Raw genomic sequence first — 14,482 nt, 5'->3', positions numbered from 1 at the left:
GTGTCAGAGGGAAAAGCAGACTCCCTGCTGAGAAGGGAGCCCGATGTGGGACTGGATCCCAGGACTCCAGGATCGTGACCTGAGCCAAAGGCAGTTGCTAAACCAACTGAGCCACCGAGGTGCCCCTCATGAGTATATTCTTGTAGAGGATCTTTTTATCAGTTATGAAAGGTTCTAGTGAAGATGATTGCTCTTTGTCATTATAACTTTTAAAAAATATTATCTATTTATTTATTTGAGAGAGAGAGAGAGTGCGAGCAGGGTGGGGAGAAAGGAGGCAGAAGAGAATCTCAAGCAGACTACACACTCAGTGCAAAGTTGAACTCGGGGCTTGATCGCATGACCCTGAGATCATGACCAGAGCTGAAGCTGAGTCAACTGCTCAACCAACTGAGCCATCCAGGCACCCCTGTTTATTGTTATAACTTAAAATGAGACGAGACTGAGAAACTCAGATATAGTACAGGGTCAGAAGTATGAACACATACCAACATAGCAGTGGATACTGAATTTTCTGTACCCTCTGAGAAGATTGCATGAGCCAATAATACGTGTAAGAAACCACTGTAGATTAGAACACATGGTGAAAACTGTCAAGAAGGAGATAGTTCATGGGTATTAGGACAGGACTGCCTTTATAGAGGTTTAGGCAAGGAGATAAACTTGCCCTCTCTCAGGCCCAGCTCATTTTTATGAGATGAGCTTGCTCATTCGCTCTCTAAACACCTGCTTCACCTGTTTGTTCCTCAGGGTGTAGATGAAGGGATTGAGCATCGGGGTCACCACGGTGTTGAGCAAGGCCACCACCTTGTTTTTGTCCTCTCCCTCGTTGCCCTTCCCTGATCGGACGTACATGAAGATGCAGCTGCCATAGAAGAGAGACACGACAATGATGTGGGAGGAGCAGGTTGAGAAGGCTTTCTGCCTCTCCTTGGCTGAGGGGATGCGCAGGATGGTGTGGAGGATGTGGCCATAGCAGGTGGCCGTCACGGACAACGTGCCCAGTAAACTGAAGTTGGCCGTAATAAAGCCCAGGAGCTCTATGAGACTCGTGTCTGCACATATGAGCTCCAGGAGTGGGAAGTTGTCACAGAAGAAATGATTAATGACATTGGGGCCACAGAATGGCTGTTGAAAAGTGATGAAACTTGGAAAGATGATAAGAAGGAATCCTGTCATCCATGAACAAAGAACTAGCTGGACACAGACCCTTTTGCTCATGATGGTGGCATAACGCAAGGGGTTACATATGGCCACATACCTGTCAAAGGACATCACTGCCAGTAGGAAGAACTCAGTGGTGCCCAGGAAGAAATAGAGGAAAAACTGGAGAAAGCAACCTGTGAGAGAGATGGTTTTGTATCCATTCAGGATGTTGGTCAGCATCTTGGGGAAGATGACCGAGGTGAACCAGATCTCCAGGACAGCAAAGTTGCGGAGGAAGTAGTACATTGGGGTGTGGAGGCGCCTGTCTATGAGGGTGATGCCCACAATGAGGAGGTTCCCCAGCAGAGTGAGGAGGTAGGTCAGGAGCAGCCCCAGGAAGATTAGCATCTGTAGCTCACAGACATCTGAGAGCCCCAGCAGGACAAACTCAGTGACAGTGGTGTGGTTCCTCATGGCTCCTCTGACATCCGCTGGGGGTGGCCAATCAGAGGTGTGCAGCATCAGGAGTTGTGGTGTTCTGGGTACCTGAGGGCACTTGGAACTGAAAGGAAAGGGGGATGAGTGTTCCATTTTCAGCTGAAGGAGTCCTTTTGTTTCTTTGGATCTATCATTCCCTTTCTTGGCCTCCTCAGGCTTGTCCAGATTCCTCATTGAGTTAATATCAAGTCACACATACTCTGACCCAATTTAAATCAATTTTCTGTTATTCTTTGGGGGAAAGTACTGCCTTTATCAATTATTTTTCATTTCTCATGTTTCTTTCTTTCTTTTTAAAAAATTATTTATTTATTTGAGAGAGAGAATGAAAGAGAAAGCATGAGAGGGGAGAGGGTCAGAGAGAGAAGCAGACTCCCCGCTAGGAAACTCTGTATTAAGCTCCTTTCATTCCTTTCTTTTGGATTAGATGATGGCTCTTTTCATATTCACCGAAATGTACAAGGGTCTCTCAAGTATATTAAAACAAACCCCTCTGCAATTTCTGTGTCCAATGGATCACAGACCTTTGTAGAAAACATTGATGGAATAATTACTCTAGAGCTTGTTACAGAAGGCATTTAAGTTAGAGATGGTGGTTGCACCTGAGCTCCATCATTCACTAACTTGTCTAGGACCGGTTATCTACCTCGCCAAAACTTTTCCTTGATGGGAACAACAACAGCATATTTGTAAAGCGTTCTCCCAGAGCTTAAATGAATGATGCATACCCAACACTTAGCACAAGGCTAGCCACAGAGCAAGCAGCTGTGTAATGTTAGCTATTTTAAATTCTCCCTTTGTGACTGAAACTCTAGTAGGACAATAAGAGGAAATCAGAGTCAAATTGGAGAAAAGACACCGGGATTTGGGGCCATAACTATTTAAACAAAAAGTTAAAAAAATATGAAGGCATTGTCAGCTCATTATAAGGACGTTTAGGAAACACAGAGAAGTGGAATAAAAAGAACCACATGTAGCCCCACAGAGGCACTTTTATGCACATTTTGATTTATTTCCATTATATTTTTCCATTCTTATCTAGTGCTTATTGTCTTACCTACCATACTCATAGATGATGTATTTTGCTTCTCTTTCCTTCTGATATATTACTGTAAGAAATTTTTGTCAGTTTATTACAAATTTCTTGTTATTATATTATTTGATTGATACGTTGGGAGGGAAGCATGTGCTTTGAAACTGATATATAGTGAGGAAGAGAGCATATATTTGTAGATGTGTCATCATGTTTAATATTTTGGGATAATATCCTAAATATGATAACAAAGTTAATAACAATTAGTGGTGATATTCAGAATTGTTCGTTGGCCAGTTTCAAATTCAGATGTTTGTTTTAAACAATTTTTAGATGAATTATTTTAAATGATTGTTATTTCTGGTCTTTATATTGTTTAATATTGTCCATGGAGGTCTGGGTAAAGAACTAGGCAACCTTGCCATTGGTTGTTTTTTAACAGATTTGACAGGTGAAGGCAAGCTTCTGTAGGGAGCAGGATAATGTGATAAGATTGCATCAGAAAAGTGGTAACACACTACTTTATAGCTATGTGAAGTATGTATTTTGATGGAGAAGGACTGTATGAGAACACTTAAAAATTAACATGATTGCCAGTAAGGATGGGAGGATTGTGGATGATTTGTCTTTCCTCATTTAATTATTGCTTATAAAATAAGTTCAAACTCATAAGAGAAGCCAGCACAGTGAGACCACTTGTGTTAAGGGATGGGCAGAGCACTTCGGGAGAGACAAATGGGAAACAAATGACTGTCCATGAAAACAGTGAGAAAAAGCTTTAGAGATTCTGTGACTCAACAGCTGGATCTGAGTCAGAATACTGAGAATGATGAAAAAAATCAAATGGGCCATAGCCTGCCAGTGGCACCGGCAAACAGATGACAGGTTTCTAGGCAGAGCGTCCAGAACTATCAGGTTCCCCTTCCCCCATTCCCAAAATGCATCAGTGCAGGTTACCTACTAGCTACCAGGTGAGGTGCTCAGTTGTCTTCACAAGGCACTTGCGATGATGGAGACTCCTGGTTTTCACAGGAAACTCCAGGCTCTACAGTGTTGCCTGAGGACCACACCTCTTCGGGGACTCACCAGAGATTCAAAGTGAAGGAAGCTCCAGAGCTGTAACATGGTCTGAAGGTCATGGACATAGGCAGGTCCTGTCCTCTTTGTAGCGCATGTGTCACAAACCTCCATGTTTTCCAACAACCAGTCTTCCTTACGAAATGCTCCCCAACTCCTTTGTCACCAACACATCCCCAGACCTCCTCAGAAATGAGCGATCTTGGGTATTCCTCAGAACTTCTGGGTTCACCAGTTTTCAGGAAGTTTCTATTGCTTCTGCCCTATCCCAGTACCCCTGCTGGGCCACCTTCCTGGGGAAATGGATGTAGACACACACTTAATTATTTGCTCATCCCTCCTAAACTAAGGCAAAGACAGATGTCAACTGGTGCAGATTCATATGACTCATCTTCAGTTGGGCTTAAGAGGCTTCTGGCTAATGGTACATGCCTTTCCAGGGTCATGGTGCCCATAGAGGATTCTGGGGTAAACAATTAGTGGCAGACGTCTTGTCTCTGTGGACGTGGCATCGGGCCGGGGCTGCTTGAGGTTCTGTTTGGTCTCCATGGGACTCGGAGATATACAAGGTACACAGCTCAAACTTAACCAGTCTAGTGAGTCCCTCTCTTCTTTTGCAGGATGAAGCTGTGCTTCCCCTGAGATTCATTACCATCACTGGCAACAGGGAATTAGGGAGGTGCCTTACCTCTAACTTTCTTCAAATTTGAGATGGAGACTTTACTTTTTTCTGGCTGAGAAACTCAAAACTCCTCACGATGTTTAATTATAACAAAGAAGTTCAGCTATCAAACCATTCAACAAAGTTTTGCTGAGTGCTTAACATGTGACAAGTAATGTCTAGATGCCAGAGATGTACAGGCAGAGCCTTGTGGGGACCAAAGACATTAAGCAATCTCACAAGTGGTTAATTACTATGATGGCGAGTGTCTTGAAGGAGAGCTCATAGGATATCCTGAGCTAGACTGAAGGACAAGGGAAGGTGTCCCTGACGGAGTTCTATAAACCTGAGACCTGAAGGATGAGTTGGAGTGTGGGGGATGAAAACTTTTCATTAATTAATTAATCCTCATTCAACACATGTTCACTGAGCACCTACTATGTGCCAAGCACTGTGCTATGCAGTGAGGATGACTATGAGTGGTAAGTGAAAGAAACATGCTCCTAGTCCCCATGGAACTTACTTTTCATTGGGAGAGTCTTGGTAAGAGGATCTTAGGACATAGTCCCCAACTTGGCTCTTGACCCATTCAAGTGACAACTACTGTGTAATCCCACCTTCTTCCTTTGGTCAACACACTGCCACTTAGAGTGGATAAAACTGGCTGATGTCAGTTGATTGCAGTAAGTAGTATGATTTTAGGAGCCAGTGGTGTGTTTGGAAAGGCCAGAGAGTGACTGACTTTCAGTTGCTCTCTGTTTTTAAATGGCCGACTGATTTAATTTGACCATGGTTTCTCTCTTCTGAGAATCTGGCTGTTCTTGATGTGGTAGGATGGCTAGTGTTGGTGAACTGCTCCCTAAACACTTAGATGTCCTGTCAACTGCTTGTGGAGTCACCTTACCAGGCGGTGAGAGGCAGACTATACCGCTGACCCATAAAGGAGGAGGCCCAGACAGTTGGACATCTGAGGGTAAAGAGTGAACTGGTACACATATACCTGCTGGATCTGCTTATTGATTTTTATTCCTTCTCTTGCCAGATCAGAAAGGGTCTTTTTAAGCCTTGTAGCTTTTGAATGGTGATCATCCATCATTGGGCACCTGGCAGGCATGGTGAGAAATGAGAACATTGACTCCCCTCTGTGACTAGACTTATTCCCTTTTCTTCCATGGAATCCCCTTTTCTTCCCTGACAATGGTTTTATCCTTATTATGTGAACCTTTGTTTCTGGGTAAAGGGCTCCTCATCTGAAAGAAAAGGAGCCTGATTTACTGTCCTGAAACTGGGAAATTAGTCTCTTTCTCAAACCAACACTCAGAAGAGGAACACATGTTAATATATATACACTAACAAGACATTGTAAGGACTGTGAATGTATAGAGTGGGTGTTTGAGGAGAGAAATCCTAGTGAGACCTGCCTTAGATGAATGCCAGGAAAGTCATGCCCGAGAAAGTATGACTATAGCTCAGACATGAAGGCAGAATCAGGGTTGTCCAGCTGACTGGTCACGAAAGTTTCCAAGCAAAGAGAACAGAGTATTTCAAGGCCATGATATGGCAAAGAGCTGGTGTTCCTGAAGCACAGCAAGAGGCCCAGTGAGTCAGGAAGAGGGTGATGGTGTTGTGAGATTTGGCTGGAGTGTTGTGCTGGGTTCAAAATTTGCAGAGCCTTGAAGACCTGGCCTACAGGGAGGATGATGCATTCCAAGTGCAACTGGAAGCTACGGAAGGTCTTCAGCAGAGAAGTTGACACAATCTTGTTATACTTGTTATACTTTAAAAAGTCATCACTCTGGGGGATGGTAGGAAGAAGAAATTGGAGCAGGCAAGAAGAACAGGAAAAGAGATGAAGGGACTTATTTTTGGGGATGGAGGAGAAATCACAGAGAAAAATCTTCACTACTTTTGATGAAGAGTTACATGTTTAGGAAAAAAAATAATGGCAGGAAAATGTAGATTGAAGGCATGATCAAAGAAACTATGGTCGGAGGATAAAATCTTGAAAAGGATCAGGCTTGTCTAGGTAGGCAGAACACAGAAAGAGGATCCTTGAGGAGGGAATCGGTGGTGGTCTGGGTAGACTGCAGCCCATTGATATCTGGGAAGTCTATCTGCAGGTGTCAGAAGTTTTTGGTTAGCTGGTAGTTCAGGAGTGTGACTATAGTTTCTTGAGAGGTTGGGGGATAAACTGTCGGGAGAGCTAAGGAGAAATCATATCCTCAGTGGGTGAAAGAATAGGCAGGTCCTCAGGATCAGGACAGAAGCACTGTCCAGGATCCAATTCCCAGGACAGGGCACAAGAGCCATCGTTTCAGGATAGGGCAAAAGTTTAGTCACTACAAAAGGAGCACCAGGGTGAATGTGTCTATGAGGAAGTGAGACTGAGGCTGAGTCCCACAGAGCTGGCCTGCGTCTTTCCAAAACCTCCCTGCCCGCAGAACTTGGAGGAAAGTGTCAAAAGAGGAAAGGACAGGTTTGTCATGTCCTGATTCCTAACTCAGACACTGTGAGCTAATAAATGCTTGTTGTTTTAAGGTGCCAAGTTTAGGGAGAGTACCCGCAATGGCAGGTAATGAATACAGTTCTCTTCAGGAGCCTAGCTTTTACTTTTGAGGTGTCCTGGTGGGGCATATAATACAGGGTGATCCGGGTATAGATATCTTATCTTCTGTACCTTTGTTCTTGAGCTCCCTGATGATGAAAGCTACTTTGAACTTTCTTATATTCTAAATCTTGAGCTTAGTTTACATTAAGAATTCTCACATAAACTCTCAGAGAGCAGTATTTGCCACTTCCTGGATTTGAATAGAGAGACTTCATTGTCTGAGTGGTTAGGGACAAGCTTACAAATACTGACATCATAACTCTCTTCTCAGTTTTATGATAATCCAGTTGTTGGACAGCTTTCTTTGCTATATACTAAACAATAAGCTTGAGAAATGGACAAAGGGACCAATTCCAATGCCACTGGAAACTGTTGTGAAGAGTTCCTCTTCCCAGTCAACATTCTTGTCCCAAATTTGCTGTGCCCACAAGAGAGTTATCTAAGACAGATCCAACTTTGAACCTCCCAAGCCAGATTTTCTCCTAATTGCTCTGCCTGTGTGATATCATCTTTCTAATTGCCTAGACTCAATACCTGGGGCTCTCCTTTGTGTTTTTTTCTCTCTGATATTTTACCTTTTCAGTACCCAAGCCCTAGGAGGTTCTGCCTGTGCAACAATTCATATTTTTTCTTGTTGCATTGCCATGGGTACTACTCAAGGTCATTGCCATATTCCCTCCTGTTTGAAGCATTTCTGTTATCTTTTCATTTAAACCTTTTATTATGGAAATTTCAAACATTTCCAGAAGTAGACAGATTATACAAGGAAACTTCACGTACTCATTAGCTAGCTTTGACAATAACCAGGTCGTGGTCATCCTTTCCTCACCTACACTACCAGCTACTTTCCCCTTTCCCACAGTATTGTGAAGCAAATCCCAGACATTATATAATTTCATCTGTAAATATTTCAGAGTATTAAAGCCATAGTACTCTTTAAAAATGTAAAGATAACACCATTATTGCTTACAAAAATGAAAAATACAGCAATCATCTAAAGGGTTATTATTTTCATTTGAATTGTCCTGACTATTAATATGGTCGAATGACTTTTCACTTATTTCCTGGCCCTTTGGGTTGCTTTTCTGTTACGTGTCTCTGCATATCCTTTGCTCATTTATCTATTCAGTGGCTTGTCTTTGTATCTTACGAATAATAATCCCTTATTTGTAGCATGCATTTTCCATCTACCCCTTGCTGCATACCTATTCAAACCTGTTCATGCTGTTATTTTTTCCTTGACCCTTGGATAGAATTCAGGACAGGTATGATGAATTTTCTGTCCCTTTATTATTTTAGAAGTCCTCCATTCAGTGCAAGTCCAAAGAATGGGGTTTTTAAATTGCCCGTTCCTATATAATTGTTAGAATTCTGAACATCACTGAAAGTGAAAAGGTACCCTTCCAACACCTAAGGCCACTTTCAGGTGGGAAATCTTCAGAGGGAAAGGATGTGTGTTCTTGGCTTCATCTGCCTTAACTGTGCAAGCCCACCTTCCGCTTACCTGTGTTTTCTACCCCTGCCCTCTTCCAGGGATATGAGGATGGGGCAGTGGTGGCATATAGGGGGTGGTGAACCCAGAGAAAATGGAAGGTGGTGTGAGCACAGATGGTAGTGCTGCTGATGGTTAGAAGTGGTGGGATGCTGTATGTATTTTGGCAGTATAACTCACAGAATTTGCCGATAGATTGACTCCAGGATAGGAGAGAAAGAGGGGAGTCAAAGATAACATAGTTTTGTTCTGGAATCTGTATTTTTCTTACTGTGTTAAAAGACATGGAACATAAAATTTGCCATTTTAACCATTTTATTTTTTTATTTTATTTATTTATTTATTTATTTATTTTATTTATTTGACAGACAGAGATCACAAGTAGGCAGAGAGGCAGGCAGAGAGAGGAGAAAGCAGGCTCCCTGTGGAGCAGAGAGCCCAATGCGGGGCTCGATTCCAGGACCGTAGGATCATGATCTGAGCCGAAGGCAGAGGCTTAACCCACTGAGCCACCCAGGTGCCCCCATTTTAACCATTTTAAAGTGTACCATTCGGTGACATTAAGTACATTCATAGTGTTGCGCAATCATCACAATTCCCCATCTCCAGAACTTTTTCATCATCCCAAACCAAAACTCTGTTTCCATTAAATAATAACTCTCCATTCCCACACTCACCTCCAATCCCTGGTGACCACCATTCTATCTTCTGTCTCCATGATTTTGACTACTCCAGATACCTCACATAAGTGGCATCATATGTTATTTGTACTTTTGTGTCTGGCTTATTTCACTTAGCAGAATGTCTTCAGGGTTCATCCACACGGCAGCATGTGTCAGAATTTCATTCCTTTTTTTTTTTTAAAAGATTTAAAAAAATTTATTTGACAGAGAGAGATCACAAGTAGGCAGAGAGAGAGGGGGAAGCAGGATCCCCACTGAGCAGAGAGCCCGATGTGGGGCTTGATCTCAGGACCCTGAGATCATGACCCGAGCCAAAGGCAGAGGCTTAACCCACTGAGCCACCCAGGCGCCCGGAATTTCATTCCTTTCTAAGGCAGACAACATTCCATCTTATCTATATACCATTCATTTTTTTGTTGATCCATTTTTTGATCCATTCATTCATCAACAGACATTTGAGTTGTTCCCATATTTTTGACTACTGTGTATAATGCTGCTATAAATGTAGATGTACAAATGTCTGCTTGGGTCCCTGCTTTCAGTACTTTTGGGTATATACCCAGAAGTGGAATGGCTGGCTTGTATAGTAAATCTGTTCATCTTTCAGGAACTGCCATAGTGTTTTCCGCAGCAGCTGCACCATTTTACATTCCCACCAGCGAAGCACAAGGGCTCTAATTTCTCTACCTTCTTGCCAACAGTTGTTACTTTCTGTTTTTAACATTTATAAAATATGAACCATCTTAATGAGTATGAAGCAGCAGCTCATTGTGATTTTGACGTGCAATTCCCTAATGATTAGTGATGGTACACACCTTTTCATGTGTGTATCGCCATTTGTAGAATTGGGTTGTTTGTTTTTTGTTGTTAAGGACATGGCTTTTGGGTTTATAGAAGGTATCTAATCCCATTTTGAAATCCTTCTTTGGTAAGGATTCTTATTATTCTTATTATTATCTAATTACATGTTTTTCTATTTCTTTTTAGTTTTTTGAGAATGCTCTTTTTCTAGGAAATCATCCATTTCCTCCTGGTTTTCACATTTGTTGTGGAAGAGTCACGCATGGTTTTTTTCTTACACAGATCCTTTTCTATCCTGAATTATAGTTACTTGTACTTTCTATCTTCCTTATTAGATTTCAAATTTTTCAAAGACATAGATTAAATTTTATATTCCAGGCCACATAATACATTTTCTTGAACATGATATTTGTGTAATAGTTCTTTTGGAATGAAAAAATACAGTAATTAATTAATTAATTAAATATTTGTTTATTTGCCAGTGTGTCTTTATTTTTTCCTTCATGATTAGTGAACATTTTAGCAACAAACTTCAATAGGTCAGATTGTGTATTTTACTTTACATAGTATTTACTACAACATTTGCAATACACATTTAAAAAAATTATTTATTTATTTGACACAGAGAGAGAGAGACAGCAAGAGAGGGAACAGAAGCAGGGGGAGTGGGAAATGGAGAAGGAGAGTTCCCGCTGAGCAAGGAACCTGATGCGGGGCTCGATTCCAGGACCCTGGGATCCTGACCTGAGCCAGAGGCAGAGGCTTAATGACTGAGCCACCCAGGCATCCCTGGAATACACAATTTATAGCATTTTGAATAGAAATCGTTTTGCTGACAACTGGGGTGAACTTCAGAAAGAAGTGAGGGAAGGTAGGATGAACATGGAGGAAATGAACTAACATTTATTGAGGACTTACTATGTGCCGGTCACTACTTGAGGCATCTTGCATAGATATCTCATTTGACTCTCATCATACTCCTTTGGAATGGGCATTGCATTCCCATTTTACAGAGGAGAAAACTGAGGCTAAAGAAAAGAAACCGACTAGTAGGTCGAAGAGCCTTTGTCAATAGGAATGAGGAATTTCTATGAATTTTAGTACTAAAAGACCGTAAGTAGCTTATACACAAATAATAAGGAGTCAGCCTTAGTCCTTTGTTGAGTTCTTGCTGATGTGTTACTGTGACAGCAGTGTGAGTGTGAAATGAGGGCAGTGCTAACAGAGGACTGTTCTCTCTTCTGAGGGTGTTGGAGCAACAGACACAAAACAATCCAATTAGTCTGCAAGCACTTAATTGAGTATTTATGTGGTCAGTGCCAATGGGTTGGTGCTTGAGTTGAGATCTATTACCTGCTCCCAAAGAGCTCTTTATATTCTGTTGGGAGTCCAGGCAGACACAGATGGAATGAAGAGAGTAATTCAAATCTGATAATTAATAAAAAAGCCTTGATGGTCTAGAGAAATCATGAGTTCATGCTGAATTGCATAGTGACTGATACCCTAGAAACATGGCATCCGAGAATTTTCTAAGTGGGGAAGTCTCATTTTCTTGCTGGGACCTGATAGTCCCTTAGCTTGCCTGGGAATATTAGCTCCAGCGTCCTAGTTCCATGGCTTTATAAGAAGAGTCTGCCTGCCTGCTCCCTAAACACCTGCTTCACCTGTTTGTTCCTCAGGGTGTAGATGAAGGGATTGAGCATTGGGGTCACCACGGTGTTGAGCAAGGCCACCACCTTGTTTTTGTCCTCTCCCTCGTTGCCCTTCCCTGACCGGACGTACATGAAGATGCAGCTGCCATAGAAGAGAGACACGACAATGATGTGGGAGGAGCAGGTTGAGAAGGCTTTCTGCCTCTCCTTGGCTGAGGGGATGCGCAGGATGGTGTGGAGGATGTGGCCATAGCAGGTGGCCGTCACGGACAACGTGCCCAGTAAACTGAAGTTGGCCGTAATAAAGCCCAGGAGCTCTATGAGACTCGTGTCTGCACATATGAGCTCCAGGAGTGGGAAGTTGTCACAGAAGAAATGATTAATGACATTGGGGCCACAGAATGGCTGTTGTATAGTAATGAAACTTGGGAAAATGATGAGAAGGAATCCTGTCATCCATGAACAAAGAACTAGCTGGACACAGACCCTTTTGCTCATGATGGTGGCATAACGCAAGGGGTTACATATGGCCACATACCTGTCAAAGGACATCACTGCCAGTAGGAAGAACTCAGTGGTGCCCAGGAAGAAATAGAGGAAACTTTGTAGGAAACAGCCTGGGAGGGAAATGGTCTTGTATCCAGTCAGGATGTTGGTCAGCATCTTGGGGAAGATGACCGAGGTGAACCAGATCTCCAGGACAGCAAAGTTGCGGAGGAAGTAGTACATTGGGGTGTGGAGGCGCCTGTCTATGAGGGTGATGCCCACAATGAGGAGGTTCCCCAGCAGAGTGAGGAGGTAGGTCAGGAGCAGCCCCAGGAAGATTAGCATCTGTAGCTCACAGACATCTGAGAGCCCCAGCAGGACAAACTCAGTGACAGTGGTGTGGTTCCTCATGGCTCCTCTGACATCCGCTGGGGGTGGCCAATCAGAGGTGTGCAGCATCAGGAGTTGTGGTGTTCTGGGTACCTGAGGGCACTTGGAACTGAAAGGAAGAAGGATTCAGAGCAGAAGGAGTCCTTTTGTTTTTGGAATTATCAGTCCCTTTCTCGGCCTCCTCTGGCTTGTTGTCCAGATTCCTCATTGAGTTAACATCAAGTCACACGTATTCTAATCCAATTTAAATCAATTTTCTGGTATTGTTTTGGGGAAAGTTTTGCCTTTACCAATTATTTTTATTTCTCTTTTTTCTATGGGACGCCTGGGTGGCTCGGTTGGTTGAGCCGCTGCCTTCGGCTCAGGTCATGATCCTGGGGTCCTGGGATCGAGTCCCGCATCTGGCTCCTTGCTCGGCAGGGAGCCTGCTTCCTCCTCTCTGTCTGCCTGCTTGTGTGTACTCTCTCTCTCTCTGACAAATAAATAAAATCTTTAAAAAAAAAAAAAAAAAAAAAAAAAAAAAGAAACTCTATATTGGGGCGCCTGGGTGGCTCAGTGGGTTAAAGCCTCTGCCTTTAGCTCAGGTCATGATCCCAGGGTCCTGGAATCGAGCCCCACATCAGGCTCTCTGCTCCGCAGGGAGCCTGCTTCCTCCTCTCTCTCTGCCTGCCTCTCTGCCTAGTTGTGATTTCTCTGTCAAATAAATAAAATATTTAAAAAAAAGAAACTCTATATTAAGCTCCTTTCATTGCTTTCTTTTAGAATAGATGATGGTTCTTTTCATATTCACCGAAATGTACAAGGGTCTCTCAAGTATATTAAAACAAACCCCTCTGCAATTTCTGTGTCCAATGGATCACAGACCTTTGTAGAAAACATTGATGGAATAATTACTCTAGAGCTTGTTACAGAAGGCATTTAAGTTAGAGATGGTGGTTGCACCTGAGCTCCATCATTCACTAACTTGTCTAGGACCGGTTATCTACCTCGCCAAAACTTTTCCTTGATGGGAACAACAACAGCATATTTGTAAAGCGTTCTCCCAGAGCTTAAATGAATGATGCATACCCAACACTTAGCACAAGGCTAGCCACAGAGCAAGCAGCTGTGTAATGTTAGCTATTTTAAATTCTCCCTTTGTGACTGAAACTCTAGTAGGACAATAAGAGGAAATCAGAGTCAAATTGGAGAAAAGACACCGGGATTTGGGGCCATAACTATTTAAACAAAAAGTTAAAAAAATATGAAGGCATTGTCAGCTCATTATAAGGACGTTTAGGAAACACAGAGAAGTGGAATAAAAAGAACCACATGTAGCCCCACAGAGGCACTTTTATGCACATTTTGATTTATTTCCATTATATTTTTCCATTCTTATCTAGTGCTTATTGTCTTACCTACCATACTCATAGATGATGTATTTTGCTTCTCTTTCCTTCTGATATATTACTGTAAGAAATTTTTGTCAGTTTATTACAAATTTCTTGTTATTATATTATTTGATTGATACGTTGGGAGGGAAGCATGTGCTTTGAAACTGATATATAGTGAGGAAGAGAGCATATATTTGTAGATGTGTCATCATGTTTAATATTTTGGGATAATATCCTAAATATGATAACAAAGTTAATAACAATTAGTGGTGATATTCAGAATTGTTCGTTGGCCAGTTTCAAATTCAGATGTTTGTTTTAAACAATTTTTAGATGAATTATTTTAAATGATTGTTATTTCTGGTCTTTATATTGTTTAATATTGTCCATGGAGGTCTGGGTAAAGAACTAGGCAACCTTGCCATTGGTTGTTTTTTAACAGATTTGACAGGTGAAGGCAAGCTTCTGTAGGGAGCAGGATAATGTGATAAGATTGCATCAGAAAAGTGGTAACACACTACTTTATAGCTATGTGAAGTATGTATTTTGATGGAGAAGGACTGTATGAGAACACTTAAAAAT

At 42.1% G+C, this 14,482-nt stretch overlaps 2 protein-coding genes across 2 annotated transcripts; both read right to left on the bottom strand.

Moving 5' to 3' along the window:
- Positions 1–690: 690 nt before the first annotated feature.
- Positions 691–1,620, bottom strand: LOC123943301 (olfactory receptor 49). The gene has a single exon (XM_046007343.1). The coding sequence runs from the start codon at positions 1,618–1,620 to the stop codon at positions 691–693; it is 930 nt and encodes a 309-aa protein (XP_045863299.1).
- Positions 1,621–11,618: 9,998 nt separating this feature from the next.
- LOC123943633 (olfactory receptor 49-like) lies at positions 11,619–12,548 on the bottom strand. The gene has a single exon (XM_046007864.1). The coding sequence runs from the start codon at positions 12,546–12,548 to the stop codon at positions 11,619–11,621; it is 930 nt and encodes a 309-aa protein (XP_045863820.1).
- Positions 12,549–14,482: the final 1,934 nt, after the last annotated feature.

The sequence above is a fragment of the Meles meles genome, chromosome 6 (genome assembly GCF_922984935.1).
Source record: "Meles meles chromosome 6, mMelMel3.1 paternal haplotype, whole genome shotgun sequence".
Classification (NCBI taxonomy): domain Eukaryota; kingdom Metazoa; phylum Chordata; class Mammalia; order Carnivora; family Mustelidae; genus Meles; species Meles meles.
The sequence above is the reverse complement of the archived record's forward strand: the minus strand, read 5'-3'. Positions and strand labels throughout refer to the sequence as shown.